This window comes from Daucus carota, chromosome 3 (assembly GCF_001625215.2).
Source record: "Daucus carota subsp. sativus chromosome 3, DH1 v3.0, whole genome shotgun sequence".
Classification (NCBI taxonomy): Eukaryota; Viridiplantae; Streptophyta; class Magnoliopsida; order Apiales; family Apiaceae; genus Daucus; species Daucus carota.
The window spans coordinates 15,854,724-15,879,761 of NC_030383.2; the positions used below are offsets into that span (position 1 = coordinate 15,854,724).

The 25,038-nt window shown below is 42.2% G+C and overlaps 2 protein-coding genes across 2 annotated transcripts; both read right to left on the minus strand.

Annotated features, from left to right (window-relative positions):
• Positions 1–502: 502 nt before the first annotated feature.
• On the minus strand, positions 503–2,634 carry LOC135151388 (uncharacterized). The gene is made up of 3 exons (XM_064089819.1): positions 2,337–2,634; positions 1,492–2,129; positions 503–1,417 (listed from the first exon to the last, which is right to left on the minus strand). Exons 1-3 carry the CDS (start codon positions 2,632–2,634, stop codon positions 503–505), a joined length of 1,851 nt encoding a protein of 616 aa, XP_063945889.1.
• A 19,261-nt stretch (positions 2,635–21,895) lies between these two features.
• LOC135151389 (uncharacterized) lies at positions 21,896–24,802 on the minus strand. The gene is made up of 3 exons (XM_064089820.1): positions 23,723–24,802; positions 22,066–22,358; positions 21,896–21,956 (listed from the first exon to the last, which is right to left on the minus strand). The coding sequence occupies exons 1-3, from the start codon at positions 24,800–24,802 to the stop codon at positions 21,896–21,898; spliced, it is 1,434 nt and encodes a 477-aa protein (XP_063945890.1).
• Between the last annotated feature and the right edge of the window lie 236 nt (positions 24,803–25,038).

Genomic DNA, 25,038 nt, shown 5'->3' on the forward strand with positions numbered 1-25,038 from the left:
CTCTGTCCCATGAGGATTGTTCTTGACTCTCCTAGTCCTATTGAAGAGGAAGTCGAAGATTTGGATGTCATTGAAAAGCATCCGGCTGGGGAGTCCGGGTCTGCAGATAGCTCGGAGGCTGATTCCGAGTCTGATGAGTAGGATTTATTAAGGACCCTGCGTGGTCTACTTATTTAGACTTATCTAGCCTTAACTTGTAGTATTAGACTTGTTTAGCCTTAACTCGTAGTATCGGACTTATCAAGCCTTAGCTTGTAATTTTCACTCAATCAATGTTAATCGTAACTTATTTATGGTTGAATTCATGTTCCGGGTTGATCCGTTCACGGTAAGTAAACAAAAACTCAAGGAAAACATTAGAAGCATGAGATATGGAGCAATCCATAAGAAATTTTATTGAAACTATAGTAGAAGAGATAAACAACTAAAATCAACTAAGTTATAAACTAACTGGCAGTGGTCTATCTGACCTTATTCAATGGTCATCTACTTGCTAAGATAATCAAATATAATAAATCTTCAAGTTGGTGGCATGCCAACTCCTTGGAAACTCAACTCCATCCAGGGTCTGAAGCTTGTACGAGCCGCGACCAATAACATCCTTCACCTGATACGGACCTTCCCAGTTTGGGGCCATCTTTCCCTTGGGACCAACTCCTGAGGCCTCAGCTTTCCTTAGGACTAAATCCCCTTTTCTGAAGAATCGTTCCTTGACTCGGAGATTATAGTAATAGGAAGCTCGTTTTTGGCTCTCAACGATCCTGGCGTTAGCCTCATCACGGACCTCATCGATCATGTCGAGTGCGAGTCTCATTCCTTCCTCATTGGCTTCGGGCTCATACTGCTGGACCCTGGGGGAGGTATGAGTTATCTCAAGTGGCACCACGGCTTCAGCCCCGTAAGCTAACTGGAACGAGGTTGCTCCTGTGGAGACCTTGCAGGTTGTTCGATATGCCCATAGTATAGGGAGAATCTCTTCAGCCCAAGACCCATGCGCTTTCTCGACTCTTTTCTTTAGCCCATCAAGGATTATCCTGTTGGCTACTTCAGCTTGCCCATTGGCTTGAGGATGGGCAACCGAAGTGAATCGTAGCTCAATGCTATAGTCGTTACAGTATCCCACAAACTCTGGATTGTTGAACTGGGCTCCATTGTCAGTAACCAAGACTCGGGGTATGCCATACCTGCATATGACGTTTTCCCAGAAGAACTGAGCAACTTGCTTGGTGGTTATCTTGGCCATGGGTTTGGCCTCAATCCACTTGGTAAAGTAGTCAATAGCCACTATCAAAAACTTCCTTTGAGCACTGGCGAGTGGAAACGGCCCTAGGATGTCCATCCCCCACATAGCAAAGGGAATCGGGGAGTTAATGGATGTCAGCATCTCTGGGGGCTGGCGCACAACAGGTGCAAATCTCTGACAACGATCGCATCTCTTAACATAATCCTTCGCATCCCGCCTAGGTGTTGGCCACAGATTCCTTCATGGACCTCTTTCAAGGCTTCCCGAGCCTCATCCGGCCTTAAGCACTTCAAATAAGGTATAACAAAAGATTTCTTATAGAGAATCCCTTCAATGAGTGCATACTTTAAAGCTCTTACTTGTAGTTTTCGTGCTTCCCCAGCATCAGGTGGTAGATGTCCGGTTTCGAGATACGTTTTGACCTCATCGATCCAAGTGGCCCCCGTGTCAATTGGGGCTACCAGCTTGGCATTGATACTTGGGGTTTTCAAAACCTGATAGTAAACACTTCCCGAGCACACCTCATTCTCTGAGGATGCAAACTGGGATAAGGCATCAGCCTTTGTATTCTCTTCCCTAGGTATATGTTCTACCAAACATTCTTTAAATTGCGTCATCTGGGCTTTCACAATCCTTAAGTATTTCAGCATTGTTTCTTCTCGTGCCTCAAATTCTCCATTAACCTGTGACACCACAAGTCTTGAGTCCCCACATACCTTCAGGTTTTTAACCCTCAGGGTTCTTGCCAATCCCAATCCAGCTATAAGGGCCTCATACTCAGCTTCATTGTTGGTAGTTGGAAAGTCTAACTTGATCGCGTACTCGACCGTGAAGCCATCCGGGCTTCGGAGCACCAGCCCTGCCCCACTATTTTTTGTTCTTGAAGCTCCGTCAAAAAATAGTAATCAATACTCTTTAGGTTTCTCCTCTTCTTTGGGTTCCTCTACCATACTCTCCTGCCCCCCGACTTCCTTGTTGTCAATGGTGCATTCAACGAGGAAGTCAGCTAGAGCTTGAGCCTTGATTGCCACCCGTGGTTTGTATCGAATTTCAAATTCCCCAAGCTCTACTGCCCATTTGATTAATCTCCCACTAGCCTTCGGGCTATGCATTATGTTCCTAAGGGGCTGGTCTGTCAAGACTTCAATTTTGTGGGCTTGGAAGTAAGGCCTCAGCTTTCTTGAAGCTGTAATCATGGCTAAGGCAAACTTCTCAATCACAGAATAGTTGAGCTCCGCTCCATGCAAAATCTTACTAACATAGTAGACGGGTTTCTGGATTTTTTGATCCTCACGAACCAAGACCGCACTCAGTGCTTTCTCAGAGACAGCCAAGTAGACATATAATATTTCTCCATCCACGGGCTTTGATAAGAGTGGTGGCTCTGCCATATACTTCTTCAACTGCTCAAAGGCCTCTTAGCTCTCACTTGTCCATTCAAAATCTTTAACTTTCTTCAAAGCCTTAAAGAAGGGCAAGCACTTAGCAGTTATCCCCGGACTTCGAGATGAAACGTCCTAGTGCCGCGATTCTTCCTGTTAGCTTTTGAACATCCTTTATAGACTTAGGCGGCTCCATATCAAGGATGGCCTTTATCTTGTCGGGGTTGGCCTCAATCCCACGTTTTGAGACCATCAGACCCAAAAATTTTCCAGACCCAACTCCAAAGGCACACTTGGCTGGATTCAACATCATCTTATGTGTCCTCAGGACTTCAAAAGCCTCTCTCAGGTGTTCAAGGTGATCAGCTTTGTTCAAGCTCTTCACTAGCATATCATCAACATAGACCTCCATGGTTTTTCCAGTCAGATGTTTGAACATCTTATTTGCCAGGCGTTGATATGTGGCTCCTGCATTCTTTAAACCAAACGCCATAACCAAATAACAAAAGATACCAAAATCAGTGATGAATGATACCTTAGGAATGTCGTCCTTATTCATTCGGATCTGGTTGTATCCACTAAATCCATCCATAAAGCTCAACATCTCGTGCCCAGCTGTAGCATCGATCAGAGTATCTATTCTTGGGAGAGGAAAACAGTCCTTAGGACAAGCATCATTCAAATCTGTGAAGTCTACACACATCCTCCACTTTCCATTAGCTTTCTTGACCATGACTGGGTTGGCTAGCCATTCTGAGAATTGGATTTCCTCTATAAAACCTGCTTCCAAAAGCTTATCGACCTCCTGTTTTATGGCTTCCTGCCTCTCAGGGGCAAAACTTCTCTTCTTTTGTTTCACGGGTTTTCTATCTGGGCTTACGTTAAGCGTGTGTGTCATAAAGAGGGGATCAATCCCTGGCATATCGGCTGCGGTCCAAGCAAACACATCCCGGTTGTTCCTCAAGAATTTCACAAATTCGGATTTCATATCCTCGGGGAGCGACGCCCCTACATAGGTCACCTTCTCGGGCTCATCTGGATATAGGGAGAAGGGAACCAAGTCCTCAGCTGGCTTTCCTTTCCTTTCCTCTTCCTCTCGGACATCCAAGTCCTCAATTGGGAGAACTTGCCCCCCGGTCCCTCCTGTGGCGCCCTCCAAACCCGGGTCAGAAGTTTGGGGTCCACACCATAACATAAACCTGTAATTAATATAATATATGCAGTGACCCTTAATTGTCCATGGATCGCAACAGGTTAAAGTATAAAACAAGCCACAACATAACTTTAATTATTACAAACCCAAATCCCAAAATATAAACTTAATTCTTACAAGCTTACACCTCATTTGTGTCTTGTTATTCAAACTAGTACATATATATAAAGCCAATTGCTGCTGATAGCTATCTCCATCTCTTAGCCTGGAATCCTGGCCTTACCACTAGCCTGAGGGTCATCGTTACCAACTTTCTCTGCCTTCACTGGAAAGAACATAAAGTATCGCAAGAGTGAGCTAACAAGCTCAGCAAGTATAACAATATCCATTTAAAATATTAATCAAAAGCTGAAGGGAACCAGTGTCTAATGGAATCAATTTCAATATCAAGATTTGTTTTTAGAGTATCAATTAGAATTGGATATTAAATTTATTTTTAAAAAAATCAAAGGTTAGGCTGTTGATCAGTCAGACACTAACCCCGAGCAGGTCCCACCATGCTCGTTTACTGGATCCAAGGCACACATTGGCCTAAAGTGACCACTCATCTGGTCTGACCACTCATTTGGTCCAAGTTTAGAAAACTATCCAATTCTATCACAATCAAGGTGATCAACAATATTATTCAATAAAATAGAAACACCAATATCATAAATAAATTTTGAAGCAGAAGCAGACCACTATTCAAAGTGTCTCAGATGTATCTCAAAGGAGAAATGAGAAACAACTTCAGGGTTTATCAAAGAATCAAACATTGCATAATTGGATGGCAAAGCATATCCAAGTTTAGTGTTTATATGAAGAAGAATTCTAGGTTCACAAAAAGGATCCAAGTATAAATGAATGCTTTTAAGATCAAGAACTTGAGTTTATGGAAAGAATCAAGCAACTGTAAGGTATATGGTATAACAGACGTTATTTGGTGCTGATCAACTGGTTAAGGTCTGAAGGATGTGTGATTGATAACTGGTTGAGGTATCGAGGGTATGTTCTTGAAATGAAATTAGGTTCTTATGGTAATCATTTAGAAGTTTTAAAAATTGAAGGTTTACAATTGAAATAGGTTTCGTAGCAGGTATCAAAGAATCGGGTCAAAGGTTCAAGAATCAATAAAGTAAATAATCCATATTATAATTCAAGGAATCTGATTGAAGGTTCAAAAATCACTAGGATAAATAATCCATGTTATAATTCACTAGATCACAGTGCTTAATCAAAAAGCTCGCTAAATAATCACAACAGATACAGTATATATCTGGAGGAAAGTCTCAGGGAACTTGCCTTATATAGCTGATCTCAAGTTTCACTATGCTTGCTCGCTATACTACTCTATCACCACTTGCTTTCCCCTTTTTACGTCTCGCTTCTCTGCTAATCACAACAATTCTTTATCAATATATGATCTCATATTCTTCTTATTGTCACATCTTCGCAACGAGTTTCTATCTACCCTTCGTTTTACCCAAATCCGATTTATGGATTAAAAGATATGTCAAAAACAATCATATAAGATTCACATAGACACGTAACACCTCAATCAGATATCACATAACACATATCAAATAAGATATTTAATGAATTTCATCTTTCAAAGAAGGTTTGAAGTCAAAAGGAGTTTTCTGGCATTTGATATGGATTTTAAAACATTTTTCGGAATTAAAATGGGTCAAAGAATCATTTTATAAATAAATAATCAATTTTGGATACTCGAAATCAAGTCCGAAATCATTTGAAATCAATTAACAAGCTTCAAACATATTTTAGAATAATATTTCAAAGCTCGAAACTATTTTTCGGAATTTTAAAATCATTTAAAATAATTAAATCTAATTAATAAATCAATTAAAATTAATTAATAATTAATTAAAACAATTAATCAATTAATATTTAAATTAATTGACCAATTATAATAATTAATTATTAATTAAAAATAATTAATAAATTAAATCAGATTTATTTTTTTGAATTAATAAATAATTAAAAACTATTTTTGAAATAAAAAAAATAATTTGAAAATGATTTTTGAAAATAAATTGAAAAGGTTTATTTTGTAAAGTTTTAAAACTTTTGTCGCAGGGTGCCAGCTGCAACAATTCAAAACTTCAGGGGTCAAAATGACAGAATTGGAACTTGGGTGGCTAGACTTCACCACCTCCAAAAGTTCAGGGGGCAAACTGCAAGTTTTGCAGCCGACGCCCTGGCTTCGCCGGAGGTGGCGATTCCGGCCACCAACGGCTTCCATAAAGTGCAGATATAGAGTACTCAACCTCCACAACTCATCCATGCAATCAGATTCATCAGAAAAGGCCGGAATCGGCCGGAAAAAGACCGAACAAACTCGCCGCCAGCGAGTTGTTCTTCAGAACACGGCGACCGATTCCGAGGTCGTCCGTCAATTCCAATCACATGGTTGAGTTCCTCTCCTCACGACCAATCCACCCATATAAACCAATTAAGCATACAATTAACAATTAAGAAACGCCCAAACTTCAATTAGAATCATTCAAAGCTACGAAGAACCCTAGTTCTTGAACACAGCAGAATCAAACCCACTTCTAACTATGTTATTGAACTCTAAACCACGCATATGATAAACCAAAATGATCACAATTCAGTCCTCTACAACATACAATCAAGAAATCACATAAACAACTTCAAAATCAAAAAGTCCTAATTTAATCTTAATTATTTCGAATTAAAAACCTTAAATCTCTCCTCACCTGCGAATCTCTTGATGTTTTTGATAACAAAATCAGCTTCTACTCCTCAAAACCTTCGATTTGGATACTTGAACGCCAAAATCCGAGTCCGATAACGCTTCCAAATCTTCGTTTGAATCTCAAGAACACGAAGAACACTCTTTCGATAAACCCGTGTTTAACTGAGATTATGATTTCCCCAAATGAAATAAAGTGCGGTTAAGGCTATTTATAGTTATGAAAATTAATACCCCTTTGGATCACATATGACACGAAAATACAATGTTTAATAGCTTTATATTAATAAAACAGGTCCAATCGGTACCGGTTTTCGAGATAACTATCAAAACGGGGCTTTTTAATTAGTCATTAGTATGCGGGTCCCATTGCAATTATTACAAGATAAGGATGAATATAATAATCAAAATATTTAGTTTCACGTTTATCGAGACAACCAGATAATTATCGATAATTTGAAATACCGAAAAACTCCGCCGGACCGGCTCCGGAACAAACCGTACTCCGGATCGAAAAAATCAAAACATGAAAAGTGTCCGGAATATTCAAATTAGGCTAAAGGTGAATTTTGTTGAAATTTTCGGGAAGTAAAATCTCGGTACCGTTACAGGTTGACAGTTTTCGTAAAATCAAAATAATTAATAATTGAATATAATATACGTAATTAAATTCATAAATCAAATATAAAATCATACGACAATGCATAAATCGATACGAAAATATCTAAATAAACTATATTTTGTGCTGAGCATATAAAAATTGATGTTCCTCAAATTTAATCAAAAATACGTAACTAAATTAATGGAGCAGGAATCAATTAATTCACAGAAATTCACATAAAATTCATATAATATTCATTAATCATTCAAATAATTACACGGATAATCCCAGATGTTACATCCGTCCCCCCTTAAAAGGATTCTGTCCTCAGAATCGCTTAGGTAAACAAATGAGGGTACTTTTCACGCATATCACTTTCTAATTCCCAGGTTGACTCTTCAACCTTTGGGTTCCTCCATAGTACTCTTACTAAGTTAACTACCTTGTTCCTTAACACCTTCTCTCTTCTATCTAGGATTTCCACTGGCCTTTCTACATACGATAAATCTGCTTCGAGTTCTACCGGCTCATACTCTATCACATGTTTCGAATCTGGATTATACTTCTTAAGCATCGATACATGAAAGACGTTATGAATGTGCTCCATTTGCGGGGGTAACGCCAATTCGTATGCTACTTTGCCTACACGCCTCAAGATTTCAAATGGCCCGTGTTATGGATCAAAAATCGAGAGGTGAGCTTCGTGCTTTTTGACTGATCTCGCGAGTCGGAACTCAGACGGGTCCTCACGAGGTGCCTACGTATCTTCAGCGGGGTGAAGAATCAAGTCAAAAAACGTAGTTCTATTTTGGAGGGGTAGAGCCCTTTATATAGATGTCTCAGGGTTAGAGACTGATTAGAAGTAGGATCCCTGGTGTTAGAGTCCTAGTAGAAATAGGTATTTGAGTCAGAGATAAGATAGGACTGATCCTTGATCCTTATCTTGAGCTGCTGGAGGTTATCTAGGACTCTAGATAGTTATCCACGAAATTCAGAGTTCTTGTAGGACTCTCGGAGTCCTGGACTCGTCAGTCAGACTCCTAGTAGGACTAGGATTCGAGTTCTGGGCCCTGACCGGGCTGGGGGCTCGTGCCCCAGGAGCGCCAAGAGCGCCCGAGGGTCAAAGAATCATTTTATAAATAAATAATCAATTTTGGATACTCGAAATCAAGTCCGAAATCATTTGAAATCAATTAACAAGCTTCAAACATATTTTAGAATAATATTTCAAAGCTCGAAACTATTTTTCGGAATTTTAAAATCATTTAAAATAATTAAATCTAATTAATAAATCAATTAAAATTAATTAATAATTAATTAAAACAATTAATCAATTAATATTTAAATTAATTGACCAATTATAATAATTAATTATTAATTAAAAATAATTAATAAATTAAATCAGATTTATTTTTTTGAATTAATAAATAATTAAAAACTATTTTTGAAATAAAAAAAATAATTTGAAAATGATTTTTGAAAATAAATTGAAAAGATTTATTTTGTAAAGTTTTAAAACTTTTGTCGCAGGGTGCCAGCTGCAACAATTCAAAACTTCAGGGGTCAAAATGACAGAATTGGAACTTGGGTGGCTAGACTTCACCACCTCCAAAAGTTCAGGGGGCAAACTGCAAGTTTTGCAGCCGCCGCCCTGGCTTCGCCGGAGGTGGCGATTCCGGCCACCAACGGCTTCCATAAAGTGCAGATATAGAGTACTCAACCTCCACAACTCATCCATGCAATCAGATTCATCAGAAAAGGCCGGAATCGGCCGGAAAAAGACCGAACAAACTCGCCGCCGGCGAGTTGTTCTTCAGAACACGGCGACCGATTCCGAGGTCGTCCGTCAATTCCAATCACATGGTTGAGTTCCTCTCCTCACGACCAATCCACCCATATAAACCAATTAAGCATACAATTAACAATTAAGAAACGCCCAAACTTCAATTAGAATCATTCAAAGCTACGAAGAACCCTAGTTCTTGAACACAGCAGAATCAAACCCACTTCTAACTATGTTATTGAACTCCAAACCACGCATATGATATACCAAAATGATCACAATTCAGTCCTCTACAACATACAATCAAGAAATCACATAAACAACTTCAAAATCAAAAAGTCCTAATTTAATCTTAATTATTTCGAATTAAAAACCTTAAATCTCTCCTCACCTGCGAATCTCTTAATGTTTTTGATAACAAAATCAGCTTCTACTCCTCAAAACCTTCGATTTGGATACTTGAACGCCAAAATCCGAGTCCGATAACGCTTCCAAATCTTCGTTTGAATCTCAAGAACACGAAGAACACTCTCTCGATAAACCCGTGTTTAACTGAGATTATGATTTCCCCAAATGAAATAAAGTGCGGTTAAGGCTATTTATAGTTATGAAAATTAATACCCCTTTGGATCACATATGACACGAAAATACAATGTTTAATAGCTTTATATTAATAAAACAGGTCCAATCGGTACCGGTTTTCGAGATAACTATCAAAACGGGGCTTTTTAATTAGTCATTAGTATGCGGGTCCCATTGCAATTATTACAAGATAAGGATGAATATAATAATCAAAATATTTAGTTTCACGTTTATCGAGACAACCAGATAATTATCGATAATTTGAAATACCGAAAAACTCCGCCGGACCGGCTCCGGAACAAACCGTACTCCGGATCGAAAAAGTCAAAACATGAAAAGTGTCCGGAATATTCAAATTAGGCTAAAGGTGAATTTTGTTGAAATTTTCGGGAAGTAAAATCTCGGTACCGTTACAGGTTGACAGTTTTCGTAAAATCAAAATAATTAATAATTAAATATAATATTCGTAATTAAATCCATAAATCAAATATAAAATCATACGACAATGCATAAATCGATACGAAAATATCTAAATAAACTATATTTTGTGCTGAGCATATAAAAATTGATGTTCCTCAAATTTAATCAAAAATACGTAACTAAATTAATGGAGCAGGAATCAATTAATTCACAGAAATTCACATAAAATTCATATAATATTCATTAATCATTCAAATAATTACACGGATAATCCCAGATGTTACATCCTTCCCCCCTTAAAAGGATTCTGTCCTCAGAATCGCTTAGGTAAACAAATGAGGGTACTTTTCACGCATATCACTTTCTAATTCCCAGGTTGACTCTTCAACCTTTGGGTTCCTCCATAGTACTCTTACTAAGTTAACTACCTTGTTCCTTAACACCTTCTCTCTTCTATCTAGGATTTCCACTGGCCTTTCTACATACGATAAATCTGCTTCGAGTTCTACCGGCTCATACTCTATCACATGTTTCGAATCTGGATTATACTTCTTAAGCATCGATACATGAAAGACGTTATGAATGTGCTCCATTTGCGGGGGTAACGCCAATTCGTATGCTACTTTGCCTACACGCCTCAAGATTTCAAATGGCCCGTGTTATGGATCAAAAATCGAGAGGTGAGCTTCGTGCTTTTTGACTGATCTCGCGAGTCGGAACTCAGACGGGTCCTCACGAGGTGCCTACGTATCTTCAGCGGGGTGAAGAATCAAGTCAAAAAACGTAGTTCTATTTTGGAGGGGTAGAGCCCTTTATATAGATGTCTCAGGGTTAGAGACTGATTAGAAGTAGGATCCCTGGTGTTAGAGTCCTAGTAGAAATAGGTATTTGAGTCAGAGATAGGATAGGACTGATCCTTGATCCTTATCTTGAGCTGCTGGAGGTTATCTAGGACTCTAGATAGTTATCCACGAAATTCAGAGTTCTTGTAGGACTCTCGGAGTCCTGGACTCGTCAGTCAGACTCCTAGTAGGACTAGGATTCGAGTTCTGGGCCCTGACCGGGCTGGGGGCTCGTGCCCCAGGAGCGCCAAGAGCGCCCGAGGGTCAAAGAATCATTTTATAAATAAATAATCAATTTTGGATACTCGAAATCAAGTCCGAAATCATTTGAAATCAATTAACAAGCTTCAAACATATTTTAGAATAATATTTCAAAGCTCGAAACTATTTTTCGGAATTTTAAAATCATTTAAAATAATTAAATCTAATTAATAAATCAATTAAAATTAATTAATAATTAATTAAAACAATTAATCAATTAATATTTAAATTAATTGACCAATTATAATAATTAATTATTAATTAAAAATAATTAATAAATTAAATCAGATTTATTTTTTTGAATTAATAAATAATTAAAAACTATTTTTGAAATAAAAAAAATAATTTGAAAATGATTTTTGAAAATAAATTGAAAAGGTTTATTTTGTAAAGTTTTAAAACTTTTGTCGCAGGGTGCCAGCTGCAACAATTCAAAACTTCAGGGGTCAAAATGACAGAATTGGAACTTGGGTGGCTAGACTTCACCACCTCCAAAAGTTCAGGGGGCAAACTGCAAGTTTTGCAGCCGCCGCCCTGGCTTCGCCGGAGGTGGCGATTCCGGCCACCAACGGCTTCCATAAAGTGCAGATATAGAGTACTCAACCTCCACAACTCATCCATGCAATCAGATTCATCAGAAAAGGCCGGAATCGGCCGGAAAAAGACCGAACAAACTCGCCGCCGGCGAGTTGTTCTTCAGAATACGGCGACCGATTCCGAGGTCGTCCGTCAATTCCAATCACATGGTTGAGTTCCTCTCCTCACGACCAATCCACCCATATAAACCAATTAAGCATACAATTAACAATTAAGAAACGCCCAAACTTCAATTAGAATCATTCAAAGCTACGAAGAACCCTAGTTCTTGAACACAGCAGAATCAAACCCACTTCTAACTATGTTATTGAACTCCAAACCACGCATATGATATACCAAAATGATCACAATTCAGTCCTCTACAACATACAATCAAGAAATCACATAAACAACTTCAAAATCAAAAAGTCCTAATTTAATCTTAATTATTTCGAATTAAAAACCTTAAATCTCTCCTCACCTGCGAATCTCTTGATGTTTTTGATAACAAAATCAGCTTCTACTCCTCAAAACCTTCGATTTGGATACTTGAACGCCAAAATCCGAGTCCGATAACGCTTCCAAATCTTCGTTTGAATCTCAAGAACACGAAGAACACTCTCTCGATAAACCCGTGTTTAACTGAGATTATGATTTCCCCAAATGAAATAAAGTGCGGTTAAGGCTATTTATAGTTATGAAAATTAATACCCCTTTGGATCACATATGACACGAAAATACAATGTTTAATAGCTTTATATTAATAAAACAGGTCCAATCGGTACCGGTTTTCGAGATAACTATCAAAACGGGGCTTTTTAATTAGTCATTAGTATGCGGGTCCCATTGCAATTATTACAAGATAAGGATGAATATAATAATCAAAATATTTAGTTTCACGTTTATCGAGACAACCAGATAATTATCGATAATTTGAAATACCGAAAAACTCCGCCGGACCGGCTCCGGAACAAACCGTACTCCGGATCGAAAAAGTCAAAACATGAAAAGTGTCCGGAATATTCAAATTAGGCTAAAGGTGAATTTTGTTGAAATTTTCGGGAAGTAAAATCTCGGTACCGTTACAGGTTGACAGTTTTCGTAAAATCAAAATAATTAATAATTAAATATAATATTCGTAATTAAATCCATAAATCAAATATAAAATCATACGACAATGCATAAATCGATACGAAAATATCTAAATAAACTATATTTTGTGCTGAGCATATAAAAATTGATGTTCCTCAAATTTAATCAAAAATACGTCACTAAATTAATGGAGCAGGAATCAATTAATTCACAGAAATTCACATAAAATTCATATAATATTCATTAATCATTCAAATAATTACACGGATAATCCCAGATGTTACATCCTTCCCCCCTTAAAAGGATTCTGTCCTCAGAATCGCTTAGGTAAACAAATGAGGGTACTTTTCACGCATATCACTTTCTAATTCCCAGGTTGACTCTTCAACCTTTGGGTTCCTCCATAGTACTCTTACTAAGTTAACTACCTTGTTCCTTAACACCTTCTCTCTTCTATCTAGGATTTCCACTGGCCTTTCTACATACGATAAATCTGCTTCGAGTTCTACCGGCTCATACTCTATCACATGTTTCGAATCTGGATTATACTTCTTAAGCATCGATACATGAAAGACGTTATGAATGTGCTCCATTTGCGGGGGTAACGCCAATTCGTATGCTACTTTGCCTACACGCCTCAAGATTTCAAATGGCCCGTGTTATGGATCAAAAATCGAGAGGTGAGCTTCGTGCTTTTTGACTGATCTCGCGAGTCGGAACTCAGACGGGTCCTCACGAGGTGCCTACGTATCTTCAGCGGGGTGAAGAATCAAGTCAAAAAACGTAGTTCTATTTTGGAGGGGTAGAGCCCTTTATATAGATGTCTCAGGGTTAGAGACTGATTAGAAGTAGGATCCCTGGTGTTAGAGTCCTAGTAGAAATAGGTATTTGAGTCAGAGATAGGATAGGACTGATCCTTGATCCTTATCTTGAGCTGCTGGAGGTTATCTAGGACTCTAGATAGTTATCCACGAAATTCAGAGTTCTTGTAGGACTCTCGGAGTCCTGGACTCGTCAGTCAGACTCCTAGTAGGACTAGGATTCGAGTTCTGGGCCCTGACCGGGCTGGGGGCTCGTGCCTTGAGTTTGGGCAGCCCATGTTTCTCAAACATGAATGCCCAACGGGCCTTTTATAACCTCAATCTGCTAGCCACGAATTTTGGGTGATAAACCCAGAATCCGGGCCTTATATTCTGGCCTTTAATCAGACCCGGGCCAAAAATAACCCAATAATTTTTAGGGCCAATTTCAGAGCCATATCATTTGCCCCCCAACTTTGGATAAGTTTCGTAGAAACTTTTCCAAAGTTTTAGAGCATCTCAGATGACTTTTCAAGCCTTTTTAATGATTTTTACAGACTTTACGAGTCTTTTTCCGGCTTTTCAAGCCTTTCCTATGAAGAAAATCGTTTCTATAGGCCACATTGTATGTGTTTATAGTGCTCTCAAGCATTTTCATGTTTTTCCGGGACTCAATTCTGTTTTTCTTGGAATTTTCATATTTGACTCCAACTTTCTAGAATTTTTTCAGAGTTTTTTGAGTAAAATCAGACATCTGGGTCGATTTGGGACATTTTGGGGAGCCCATGACGACCTTGGGGCTCACCCAGGTCGAATCAGTGTGCCGTGGGGCGCCCAGGTCGATCCTGGGGAACCCGGGTTGATCGTGGGGCGCTCCTGGGGCGCTCTTGGGCCTTCTGGGCGCTCGTGGGCGCTCTTGGGGTACTGATGGGGTGCACCTCGGGCGCTCTCAGGCGTTGCGCGCCTTTTGGCATCCAAGTCGATTGTGGAGCTCACCCAGGTCGATTTAGAGTGCTTTTGGTACCCAGGTCGATCATGGTGAGCTCTTCGGGTGCTCTCAGGCGCAAGTCTTGCGCCTTCAGGCGTTGGGCTCTCATGTGGCGCACCTCGAGCACTCTCGAGCACTCTCGAGCTCCGGGTGTTTTTTAGCACCGAAATTGATGGTAGAGCTCACTCAGGTCTATTTAGGGTGCCTTGGGTGCCCTGGTCGATCCTGGTGAGGTCCTCGGTCGCTCCCAGGACGCTAGTGGGGCGCAACTAAGGCGCTCTCGGGCGTTGGGCGCCTGTCGGGCGCACTTGGCGCTCCTGGGGCGCTCCCAGGGCGCTTCTCGGGCGTTGGGTTTGTTTGACACCCAAGTCCATTTTCGACCTTACCCAGGTCGATTTAGGGCATCCTTGGTGCCCAGGTCGACGCTGGTGAGGTCCTCAGGCGCACCTCGGGCGCTGTTGGCGCTCCTGGGGCGCTCATTGAGCGCTCCCAGGGCGCTTCTCGGGCGCTCTCGGGCGTTAGGTGTTTTTAGACACCTAAGTTAATTGTCGACCTCACCCAGGTCGATTTAGGGCGTTTTGGGTGCCCAGGTCGACGCTGGTGAGGTCCTCAGGCGCACCTCGGGCGCTCTTGGCGCTCCTGGGGCGCTCCCAAGGCGCTTCTCGGGCGCTCTCGGGCGTTGGGGGTTTTTTAACACCCAAGTCATTTGTCAACCTCACCCAGGTCGATTTAGGGCATCCTTGGTACCCAGGTCGACGCCGGTGAGGTCCTCGGGCGCACCTCGGGCGCTCTTGGCGCTCCTGTGGCGTTCATAGGGCGCTCCCAGGGCGCTTCTCGGGCGCTCTCGGGCGTTGGGTGTTTTTTAGCACCCAAGTCAATTGTCGACCTCACCCAGGTCGATTTAGGGCATCTTAGGTGCCCAGGTCGACGTTGGTGAGGTCCTCAGGCGCACCTCGGGCGCTCTTGGCGCTCCTGGGGCGCTCCCAGGGTGCTTCTCGGGCGCTCTCAGGCGTTCGATGTTTTTTAGCACCCAAGTTAATTGTCGACCTCACCCAGGTCGATTTAGGGCGTGTTGGGTGCCCAGGTCGACACTGGTGAGGTCCTCAGGCACACCTCGGGCGCTCATGGCGCTCATAGGGCGCTCCCAGGGCGCTTCTTGGACGCTCTCGGGCGTTGGGGTTTTTTTAACACCCAAGTTAGTTGTCGACCTCACCCAGGTCGATTTTGGGCGTGTTGGGTGCCCAGGTCGACACTAGTGAGGTCCTCAGGCACACCTCGGGCGCTCATGGCGCTCCTGGGGCGCTCATAGGGCGCTCTCAGGGCGCTTCTTGGGCGCTCTCGGGCGTTGGGTGTTATTTGACACCCAAGTCAGTTTTCGACCTCACCCAGGTCGATTTAGGGCATCCTTGGTGCCCAGTTCGACGCTAGTGAGGTCCTCAGGCACACCTCGGGCGCTCATGGCGCTCCTGGGGCGCTCATAGGGCGCTCTCAGGGCGCTTCTTGGGCGCTCTCGGGCGTTGGGTGTTATTTGACACCCAAGTCAGTTTTCGACCCCACCCAGGTCGATTTAGGGCATCCTTGGTGCCCAGGTCGATGCTGGTGAGGTCCTCAGGCGCACCTCGGGCGCTATTGGCGCTCCTGGGGCGCTCATAGGACGCTCCCAGGGCGCTTCTCGGGCGCTCTCGGGCGTTGGGTGTTTTTTGACGCCCAAGTCAGTTTTCGAACTCACCCAGGTCGATTTAGGGCATCCTTGGTGCCCAGGTCGACGCTGGTGAGGTCCTCAGGCGCACCTCGGGCGCTATTGGCGCTCCTGGGGCGCTCATAGGACGCTCCCAGGGCGCTTCTCGGGCGCTCTCGGGCGTTGGGTGTTTTTTGACACCCAAGTCAGTTGTCGACCTCACCCAGGTCGATTTAGGGCATCCTTGGTGCCCAGGGCGACGCTGGTGAGGTCCTCAGGCGCACCTCGGGCGCTCTTGGCGCTCCTGGGGCGCTCATAGAGCGCTCCCAGGGAGCTTATTGGCCGCTCTAGGGCGCACTTGGACGTTGCGCGCCTTTTGGCACCTAAGTTGATTGTGGAGCTCACCCAGGTCATCAGGCGCACTTAGGGCGCTTGCAAGGTGCACTTAGGGCGTTGGGTCCTCAAGCGCTCCTCGGTTGTTCTAGGCGCTCCTGGGGCGCTCATAGGGCGCTCTCGAGCGTTGGGTGTTTTCCAACACCATGTTGATTGTCGACCTCACCCAGGTCGATTTAGGGCGTGTTGGGAGCCCAGGTCTCCACGGTGAGTGTTATCAGGCACTCCTCAGGCGTTCTTGGCGCTCCTGGGGCGCTTATAGGGCGCTCCCAAGGCGCTCATTGGGCGCTCTCGAGCGTAATCATGTTTGATTATGATAGACCTAGTTCAGGTTGATCTAAGAGTTTAGAAGGCTTTTAAAGCCGAGACTCGTTGTGTCTAGTTAGCTTATTGTCTAATCGAGACTAGTTTTTTATTTGTTAAGTCAAACAATAATCACTTAGGCATATCATAGGCCAATCTCTTAACTAAGACTGAGCCATGGCATGTGTTTTAGGGGCCCTTTCTAGGCTTATTCTATAATGGGGTTGTATTAGGCTTTCTCAGGCTAAAGCTTGGAAGGATCAAGCTGAGGGCCACAGAAAGACCATAGAACCCCTGTTTCGAGTTGATTAATTCGTTGTAGATAAACAAATACTCAAGGAAAACATTGAAACATTAGATAGGGAACAATCCTCGAGAAATTTTATTGAAACTATAGTAGAAGAGATAAATAACTGAAATCAACAAAGTTTAAAACTAAATGACAATGGTCTATCAGACCTTATTCAATGGTTATCTACTTACTAAGACAATCAAACATAATAAATCTTCAAGTTGGTGGCGTGCCAATTCCTTGGAACCTTGGCTCCATCCAGGGTCTGAAAGTTGTACGAGTCGCGACTAGTGACACCACTGCTTTGGCTCCATAAGCTAACTGAAAGACTTCAAGTCTTGAGTCTCCACAGACTTTTAAGTTCTTGATTCTCAGAGTTCTAGCTAGTCCAAGGCACGCCAATAAGGCTTCACATTCAGCCTCGTTATTTGTGGCCGGGAAATCTTGCTTTGTAGAAAACTCAATGACGAACCCATCAGGGGTTTGGAGCACAAGCCCTGCACCATTTGTTTTTGAAACTTCGTCAAAAAGCTCATTAAGTTTCTCCTCTTCTTTGGGTTCCTCTACCCTACTCTCCTGCCCCCCGACTTCCTGGTTGTCAATGGTGCATTTAACTAGGAAGTCAGCCAGAGCTTGAGCTTTGATTGCCACCCGTGGCTTCTATCGAATGTCGAAATTTTCAAGCTCTACTGCCCACTTAATCAATCTTCCACTAGCCTTCGGGCTATGCATTATCATCCTAAGGGGTTGGTCAGTCAAGACTTCGATCTTATTTGTCCTCAGGACTCTGAAAGCCTCTCTCAGGCGCTCAAGGTGATCAGCTTTCTTCAAGCTCTTCACTAGCATATCATTGACATAGACCTCCACGGTCTTCTCATTTAGATGCTTAAACATCTTATTAGCTAAGCGCCAATACGTGGCTCTTGCATTCTTAAGATCAAACGCCATAACCTTTTCTGGTTTACCTCGGAACAAGGAGATGGGAACCAATTCCTTAATTGATAGAACCTGCCCCCCGACTCCCCCGGGTTTCAAGGCTGCAACATAACAACTCCTGGCCATTTTCTGGTCTCCTTTTTCTTCTCCTACCCCGTTTCTTGTGGGGAACTTGATTTTCAAGTGATATGTGGATGCTATGGCTTTAAAAGCATGCATCCCTGTCCTTCCTAGGATAGCGTTGTAGGTTGATGAGGCCTTAATGACCATAAAATTCAACATATAAGTGGCCTGTCGTGGCTCTGCTCCCATGGTTACTGGTAATTGGATTATTCCTTCAATCTTGGATTCTACTCCGTTGAAACCATAGATCGGCATGTTGGACGGTGTCAACTGTGAATCAGCATACCCCATCTTTTGATAAGCATCATAGAAGAGGATGTCTACAGAAGCTCCATTATCAACAAGAACCCTCTTAATAGATGAGTTTCCAATAACGGGAGTTATGACCAACGGGTCGTCATGGGGGAACTTCACCCCTTCTAGATCAGAATCATCAAAGGTTAACGCAATCTCGGTCTTGGCCCTCTTCGGGGGTTCTCCAACGATACACATCACTTCACGAGCATAAGCTTTTCGTGAGTTACTAGACAAGCCTACTGCAGTCGGTCCTCCAGAGATCATATTGATCACGGGCCCTCGAGGCTCGGTTCTCCTATCATGATCATCATTGTCCCTATCGCGACTATCATTGTCATGGGGATTCCTATCTACATCCTTAGTATACCTGGACAACTTGCCTTTCCGGATCAAAAACTCAATCTCATCCTTCAACTGCCGACAATCATCGGTCTTATGTCCTGTATCCTTATGAAACCTGCAATACAAGTCCTTGTTTCTTTTTTCGGGGTCAGTCCTAATTGGCTTCGGCCATCGAACTCCTCCCTCTTTCTCAATTTCCATCAGAATCTGACTCCTGGGGGCATTCAGCCTTGCATACTCAGTGAACCTCGGTCCTGATTGCTTCTTGGTAGGTGACTTTTCACCATCTTCCCTTTTCAAATACTTGTTATCAGCATCATATTCAGTATCGTTCCCACGCTTCTTAGAGTCCGTGGTTGGTCCCTGGTTATTCTGGGATTTTCTCATGCTTTCCTCCGCCTTAATATACTTCCCGGCTCTCTCTTGGAGCTCATTCATGTTGTCAGGGGCCCTCTTGGCTAGTGAGCGGCGGAAATTATCATCCGTGGTTTCTTGTTGAAGGGCGATCATCGCTACCTTTTGGTCCAAATCCGGGACTTTGAGCGCCTCCTTGGTGAACCTATTCATATAGTCTCGAAGGGATTCGTTCCTGCCTTGGTGAAGGTTCATCAACGAGGCTGAACTCTTAGCGTGGGTCTTCCTCCCAATAAACTGGCCTATGAAAGCTCGGCTCAAATCTCCGAACGAGGATATAGAGTTAGGGGGTAGTCGACTATACCAGTGCTGAGCCATCCCGCTCAAGGTTTGGGGGAAGGCTCGACACTTGATGGCCTCCGTGACTGGTTGCAACAGCAATGCATTCATGAAGGTTCGTACATGATTCGCGGGGTCACCCGTTCCATCATATGCCTTAATAGTGGGCAATTTGAACTTTCGAGAAATCCTTGCTGCCATGATTTCCTCGATGAATGGGGGGATCGGGTTCTCTGGATCACCTGCAGCCAACAAGTGAATTCTATTCATACCTGAGTTCTGAGGGTTTTCAGTCCTTTGTCGAGGTTCGGGCGGTGGCTGCCTGGCCTGTTGTGCCGCCCTGTCTCTTTTCAATTGAGCTATCTCCTGTTCATAAGCTCGAATCCTAGCTTCATACTCCTGGTCCGTGGGTCGACGGGACTCGGGGTTATTCGGCCTAATGTTGTGCTGGGAGCCTCGGCTCTGATTTCCATCTCTCCTTCTTCGTGGGGGAATATCGTAGTCCCTCTCTGAATCTTCAGAAGAGTCGTCCGTATAAACTACATACTCATCTGTTGGTCCTCTTGTGGTTGTCACAACGGTAGAGTAATGAGTCCCATGATCAGTGGCTGTGGCCACAACATTAGTCAGAGGGGGCAGCGTGCCAAAAATCATAGGAATCGAGGTTTGAGCAGCGGTGGTTGTGCCACTGCTAGCAAGGGTCAACGTGACTGGTGGTGTGGTGGTGATGGGATTTGAGGTTCCAGCGGTGACCTGAGACAAGGGTGGATCCTGGGTTGCGGTGTTGTCTCCGTTTGAAGGTGCATGAATTTCTGAGCGTAATCTGGTGGACACCATGGTTGTTGTCTTCTTCCCACAGACGGCGCCAAATGTTATGGATCAAAAATCGAGAGGTGAGCTTCGTGCTTTTTGACTGATCTCGCGAGTCGGAACTCAGACGGGTCCTCACGAGGTGCCTACGTATCTTCAGCGGGGTGAAGAATCAAGTCAAAAAACGTAGTTCTATTTTGGAGGGGTAGAGCCCTTTATATAGATGTCTCAGGGTTAGAGACTGATTAGAAGTAGGATCCCTGGTGTTAGAGTCCTAGTAGAAATAGGTATTTGAGTCAGAGATAGGATAGGACTGATCCTTGATCCTTATCTTGAGCTGCTGGAGGTTATCTAGGACTCTAGATAGTTATCCACGAAATTCAGAGTTCTTGTAGGACTCTCGGAGTCCTGGACTCGTCAGTCAGACTCCTAGTAGGACTAGGATTCGAGTTCTGGGCCCTGACCGGGCTGGGGGCTCGTGCCTTGAGTTTGGGCAGCCCATGTTTCTCAAACATGAATGCCCAACGGGCCTTTTATAACCTCAATCTGCTAGCCACGAATTTTGGGTGATAAACCCAGAATCCGGGCCTTATATTCTGGCCTTTAATCAGACCCGGGCCAAAAATAACCCAATAATTTCTAGGGCCAATTTCAGAGCCATATCAGCCCGACATATCGGGGACTTAGCTTGCCTTTCTTTCCGAATCTGGATAGCCCTTTCCATGGTGATACCTTCAGTAACACTGCTTCTCCGTCTTCAAATTCTACGTTCTTCCGGAATTGATCTGCATAATTTCGTTGACGACTCTGTGCTGCAATTAGTCGTTTCTGAATAATTTCAACGACTTCCTTTGTTTGTTGTACTAATTCCGGTCCAAGTATCTTGCGTTCTCCGACTTCATCCCAATATACTGGCGATCGACATTTGCGTCCGTAAAGAGCTTCATAAGGAGGCATCCCAATACTTGCGTGATAACTATTATTGTATGCAAATTCCACTAAAGGTAAATGTTCGTACCAATTGCCTTTGAAATCGATTGCACAAACACGTAGCATGTCCTCGATCGTCTGAATAGTTCTCTCACTTTGACCGTCTGTTTGTGGATGATATGCCGTACTCATATTTAATTTAGTGCCCAAGCATTCTTGAAAACTTTTCCAAAATCTCGAATTAAATCGTGGATCTCTATCTGACACAATGGATACGGGGACTCCATGACGAACTACAATCTCTTTCAAGTACATATGGACTAATTTATCCAAAGAGAATCTCTCATTGATCGGAAGAAAGTGAGCTGACTTGGTTAGTCTGTCCACTATAACCCAAATGGCATCATGGTTTGCTTTGGTCCTTGGTAATCCTACAATAAAATCCATAGCAATATGTTCCCACTTCCATTCTGGAATCTCTAAAGGTTGTAACAATCCACTTGGTCTTTGGTGTTCTGCTTTCACTCTTTGACACGTATAACATTTACTCACCCATTCTGCAATCTCTCTTTTCATGTCTGGCCACCAATAGTTCTTCTTTAAATCTCTATACATCTTAGTGCTGCCTGGATGAATTGAATATTTAGAATTGTGTGCTTCCTGCAATATGTCATTCTTTAAATCTGTCACCGGTGGAATCCATATCCTGGAAGAAAATCTAAAAATCCCTTGATCATCTTTCTGTGTACATAACTCTTCTCCTACTAACTTGTTTACATCCTGATCCATTACCTCTTCCTGACACTTTTTAATCTTTTCTAATAACTCTGGTTGGAAGGTCATGGTATACACCGCTATCTCTGATGGTTCATGATTTTTTACCTCAATTTCCAACTTTTGAAACTCTTTATATAATTCCTCTGGCACAGTCAATACGTTTAAACTCTCCTTTCTACTTAAAGCATCCGCTACAACGTTGGCTTTTCCTGGATGATACTTAATCGTACAATCATAATCCTTAATCAACTCTAGCCATCTCCTTTGTCTCATGTTAAGCTCCTTCTGGGTAAAGATGTACTTCAAACTTTTATGATCTGTATAAATCTCACATTTTTCTCCGTACAGATAGTGTCTCCATATTTTCAATGCAAATACAATAGCTGCTAACTCCAGGTCATGAGTGGGGTACTTTTGTTCATGAGGTTTAAGTTGTCTAGACGCATACGCAATAACTTTATCATGCTGCATCAATACACATCCTAATCCTTTATAAGAGGCATCACTATAAATCACAAAATTTCCTTGATCATCTGGAAGGGACAATACTGGTGCTGACACTAATCTCTTCTTCAACTCCTGAAAACTTTCCTCACACTTCTCATTCCATATGAACTTTTCATTCTTTCTAGTTAACTTGGTCAGTGGAGTTGCAATTCTTGAGAAATCCTGTACAAACCTTCTATAGTAACCTGCTAGCCCTAAGAAACTCCTGATCTCTGTGGGGGTTCTTGGTCTTTCCCAATTCATTATAGCTTCAATCTTTGCTGGATCTATCTTTATTCCTTCACGACTCACTATGTGTCCTAGAAATTGCACTTCTTGTAATCAGAATTCACATTTAGAAAACTTTGCATACAACTTCTCCTTTCTTAGTATCTCTAAGGCTGTTCTTAAATGTTCTGCATGCTCCTCAGCTGTCTTAGAATATATCAGAATATCATCTATAAAAACAATCACAACTTGTCCAAATACTTCTTAAAGACTCTATTCATTAAATCCATAAAAGCTGCTGGTGCATTCGTTAATCCAAAAGCCATCACTAAAAATTCATAATGACCATACCTTGTTCTAAAAGCTGTCTTAGGTATATCCTCAGATTTGATTTTGAGCTGATGGTATCCTGACCTAAGGTCAATCTTAGAAAAATATTCCGCTCCTTTCAACTGGTCAAACAAGTCGTCAATACGGGGTAAAGGATATCTATTCTTGATTGTAAGCTTATTAAGCTCTCTGTAATCTATGCATAACCTCATACTTCCATCTTTCTTCTTTACAAACAACACTGGTGCTCCCCATGGGGATACACTTGGTCTGATCACTCCTTTTTCCAATAACTCTTGTAATTGTTTTGCCAATTCTCTCATCTCTACGGGTGCCATCCTATACGGGGCTTTGGATATCGGCTCCGTTCCAGGTGCTAAGTCAATTGCAAATTCTATCTCTCTATCTGGAGGAAGTCCTGGTAACTCATCCGGAAACACGTCTGGAAATTCATTCACTACAGGAATATTTTCAAGTTTTACTGGTTCTTGACTTTTATCAATTACATAGGCACTATAGGCTTCGCATCCTTGACGTAACATCCTTTTTGCTTGAATCATGGTTAAGAACTTCTTTACTTGCTTTTGTCCCCTAAACGTTATTACCTTGTCGTCTGGTGCCTTTAGTATTACTTTCTTATTTTTACAATCTATCTGCGCACTATGTTTAGACAACCAATCCATCCCTAAGATTACATCAAATTCCCCCAACTTGAAAGGTATCAAGTCGGCGCACAACTTACTTCCTAAAATCTCAACTTCACAATCAGGACAAATTTGATTAACGGAAATACGATCTTGATTAGCTAGCTCTACATTCATAACCTCATTCAACAATTCAACCGGACAATTCAACTTATCAACAAAAGCTTGAGAAATAAATGATCTAGTGGCTCCGGAATCAATTAACACCTTAGCATTTAAAGAGTTTACGTTAAGCGTACCTGCCACCACCTCGGCATCCTGAATAGCATCCTTTACTGACATATCAAAGACTCTTGCTCTAGGAGGCTCATTCACTTCTGGAACAGTTCCCATGATTCTAAGTGCATTACTAACTGGGGCTGATGTTTTGCAATCTCTAGCCATATGTCCCTGCTTCCCACATTTGAAACATGCATATCCTATAGCTGGAGCTTTACTTGTCGAGCTCTTATTCACCTGATCTCTTATCGTTGATTGGTTCTGACATTCCCTAGAATAATGTCCTTTCTGGTTGCACTTAAAGCACACTATGTTCGGCTTGTTACACACTCCTCCATGTCTCTTGCCGCATATCTGGCATTCTGGTATAGAAGGCCTCTGCTGATTGGCCTGATTTCCCATAATGAAACGACCACCTTGTCCACTACTGCCTATATTCTGCTTCTTAAAATTGAAACTCCTTCCTGCTTGAAATTTCCCTTTCTTCTGGAACCTCCCCTGATGGGATGGCCCTTCTCTATTATCTGGCTTTCTTTTCTTATCCTTTTTAGACTTCTGAAACAACTCATTTTCAGCCTCCGCAATCATTGCCTTCTCAACCACTGCCGCATAAGTCTCCAATTGCAAAATAGCTAACTTGCTCCTAATCCAAGGCTTCAGACCTTGTTGGAACCTTTTTGCTTTCTGCCTATCAGTCTCTACATAGGTTGGCACAAACCTAGCCAATTCCGCAAACTTATTCTCATATTCAACCACAGACATATTTCCTTGTTTCAGCTCTAAAAAGTTCAACTCCATTTGGTCTTGAAGAAACCTAGGAAAATACTTTTCTAAAAACAATTCCTTAAACCTCTCCCAAGTAATCTCAACTGTACCTTCCATATTCTTCACAGATTCCCACCAATACGTTGCTTCATTCTTTAAGTAATGACTGGCAAACTTTGTTTTCTGGTCCTCACTTGCTGGAACTAATTCAAAACACTTTTCCATTTCTTTCA